This window comes from Humulus lupulus, chromosome 4 (genome assembly GCF_963169125.1).
Source record: "Humulus lupulus chromosome 4, drHumLupu1.1, whole genome shotgun sequence".
NCBI lineage: Eukaryota > Viridiplantae > Streptophyta > Magnoliopsida > Rosales > Cannabaceae > Humulus > Humulus lupulus.
The window spans coordinates 10,781,588-10,784,216 of NC_084796.1; the positions used below are offsets into that span (position 1 = coordinate 10,781,588).

At 38.5% G+C, this 2,629-nt stretch overlaps 1 protein-coding gene across 1 annotated transcript; it reads right to left on the reverse strand.

Moving 5' to 3' along the window:
* Positions 1-654: 654 nt before the first annotated feature.
* On the reverse strand, positions 655-2,025 carry LOC133831887 (protein FAR1-RELATED SEQUENCE 9-like). The gene is made up of 2 exons (XM_062262293.1): positions 1,942-2,025; positions 655-1,755 (listed from the first exon to the last, which is right to left on the reverse strand). The coding sequence occupies exons 1-2, from the start codon at positions 2,023-2,025 to the stop codon at positions 655-657; spliced, it is 1,185 nt and encodes a 394-aa protein (XP_062118277.1).
* Positions 2,026-2,629: the final 604 nt, after the last annotated feature.

The following is a 2,629-nucleotide window of genomic DNA, read 5'->3' on the forward strand; positions in this document are numbered from 1 at the left end:
GAAGACAATGTTGGTTAGCTATTAGAATGAATCTAAAAATTTTAAAAGTACTCAAGCAAGTGCATAGCCTTCATTTTTTTTAACCTCCCTCTGTTGACACTATCTTGTTCCATTGCAGTGCCATTTCAGAGTTTTACGAGTGGAATAAGAGTGAAGACTGAGTATTGTGGTGGTGCCTTTTTACTGGAGGACGTGAGCATAAGGTTTGGAAAATATACTCATCCTTTGCATTTGAAATTTATATGTTGTTTTTCAGTTCAGTAACTATTGTGTGAGTTATTTTAGGAAGAAAACTTAATTTCGAAATTAATATTGCAATTGATTTATGCTACATAGAGAATAGAATTTAATAATAGTAGTGTTTCTTGGTTTGATTATTAAGAACGTTAAATGTATATATATATAGGTTGGCCCATTTGTTGTCTATTGAGACCTTTAGCACCTTTTCATTAAGAGAACCTTAGTTTAAAACTACGTCACACACATTCTCCTAACCATCCTCACTAATACACCAACGCATTCGCTTATACATATAATTATCATTGTGGGAGTACATTTTTTGTTCTAACTAGTACAAGTTTCATTCCACATATGAAATCTAGTATTGGGTGTCTGTTGATTGGACAAATCTGGGTTAGGCATTGTTGTTGTCTCTTAATTGGATTTCCCATTTGTTTGGATCAACAACAATGTTGCCAAAGTTGTTTGCTTGGAGTTCTTGGGTCGTGTCAACACTGGTTGGGATATGTCTTTTGTGTTTGGGGTAGGTTGATTCTTATATTTACAAGTTGACCTGTTGTGGCCCAATTGATTGCAAATACAACACCTTTTTTGCTTCCTCGTACAATCTTGTTCACCAATGCTGTCATTTTCCTTTGCTCTGGCCTTTTTTGCTGCACGACCCTTTGTCTTAACCACAGCTGGGTCTCTAACGATTCTGTCATGTGTGCATGCTCCTTTTGGTCGACTTTCTTCATTATCATTTCCAATTTCACATTGTTGACATAGGGTGTTGAATCTCGATGCCAAGGCTGCTATTTGTTTCTTTGCCTCCTCGTAAGTGTCCTCATGTTTTGTTGTGTAATGGGCCATACAAGTGAATGCAGACGTCAAAGATCTCCACCTTGTTGTTTCCAATGCATTTGTCGGCACTCTTGAATGAGGAGCTACATTTAAATCTAGTCTTGTCCTTGCATCTTTATGCCAACGGTCCTTTATTAATGTTGGAGGGATTAATTGCATATTCTCATTTTTCATTACCGCGAACATGTGTCTGCATGGTATCCCATCTGTCTCAAAAAGCAAACAAGTGTATTTCAAGTGGCTCGAAATTTCATCCAATGTGACTGTGTGGTGTACCAGACCGGTAGGAAATCTCTCCAATGAAAACACTCGAGAATCAATGGTGGTAACGTTTTCCATTGCTTTGTAAGATATGATGTCCATGATTTGGGCGGCCACTTTATCATACATATTCCTAGTGTAATATGTCGCAAACTGTTGATGGTACGTCTGCAATGCATGGTTTGGAAGCTGAGGTGATGAGTGCTTTCTTCGGAAGTCATCATGCATCTCATTGTGTCGTATTGTTTGCAATGCAACATCAATTTGACCAATAAAGTCACTCAACCTCAGTTTACTTGTCAAGAATTGGTTCAAATATGAATTTGTTGATTCTGATCTTTGGGTTGTTCTTGATCCAGCAACAAAATGATTGCGAAGAAAAGTCTCTGCCCAATTTCTCCTTGTTTCATACTAACTATTACACCACCCATTATTTTGCAAACCAAAATTTTCAACAACTTTTTTCCATTGCTCCTCCCACTCTTCTTCATCAAAATAGTAATGATACATTAGATGACTGATGGATGATGTGAATGATGGATTTGGGATGGCTTTTGAAGCATTGGTTGATATATGCCAAACACATAGGCAGTGTACCGCATTCGGCATTGCAGTTGAAATTGCTTCTCGCATTCCCTTGTCGCCATCAGTGATAACTACCGAAGGTGTTTTCTGGTGCATGGCGTCGAGGAAACATTGTTGAACCCATATAAATGTCTCGGCACTCTCGTCACATAGTTACGCAATGCCAAACACTGTAGTTCGAAAGTGGTGGTTGACACCAATAAGGAACAACAATGGCTTGTTGTAAGCATTTGTCTTGTATGTTGTGTCAAAAGCGAGAACATCTCCAAAATGTTGGTAATCACGGCTCGAAGTTCCATCACACCAAAATAAATTTGCTAGACGTGTCTCCTCGTCTGTGCTGTAGATTTCGTAGAACTGATCATCTCTTCTAGCGAGACATTCCAAGTATCCTAATGCTCCCTCAGAGTCAGTTTCTGTGTAAGTGGTTTTTCTCTTACCACCAATCAATTTGTAAAGGTCTCTTTTTTAGAAAGGGACATAATCCAAATCACCTCGTTCTTGCACCAAATGATTCATTATTTGACAAGTTCTTATTCTGAATCTTCTCATGGACATAACTTGTTCACCAATTTCTGCAGTAACCTTCCTGTTGGATCTGAGGAATTGGATTTCAGAAGGCAATACTAAGTCATGATTATGGTCTGGCTGAAAGTCTCGCACAACCCACAAGTTGTTTGCCTTGTCCAAATTCAGTCTT

Coding starts and splice junctions, on each gene's coding strand:
- LOC133831887 (XM_062262293.1), bottom strand. CDS start 2,025: ATGCACCAGAAAACACCTTCGGTAGTTATCACTGATGGCGACAAGGGA. Junction 1,756..1,941: donor CAACTGCAATGCCGAATGCG/GTACACTGCCTA, acceptor TGTAATAGTTAG/TATGAAACAAGGAGAAATTG.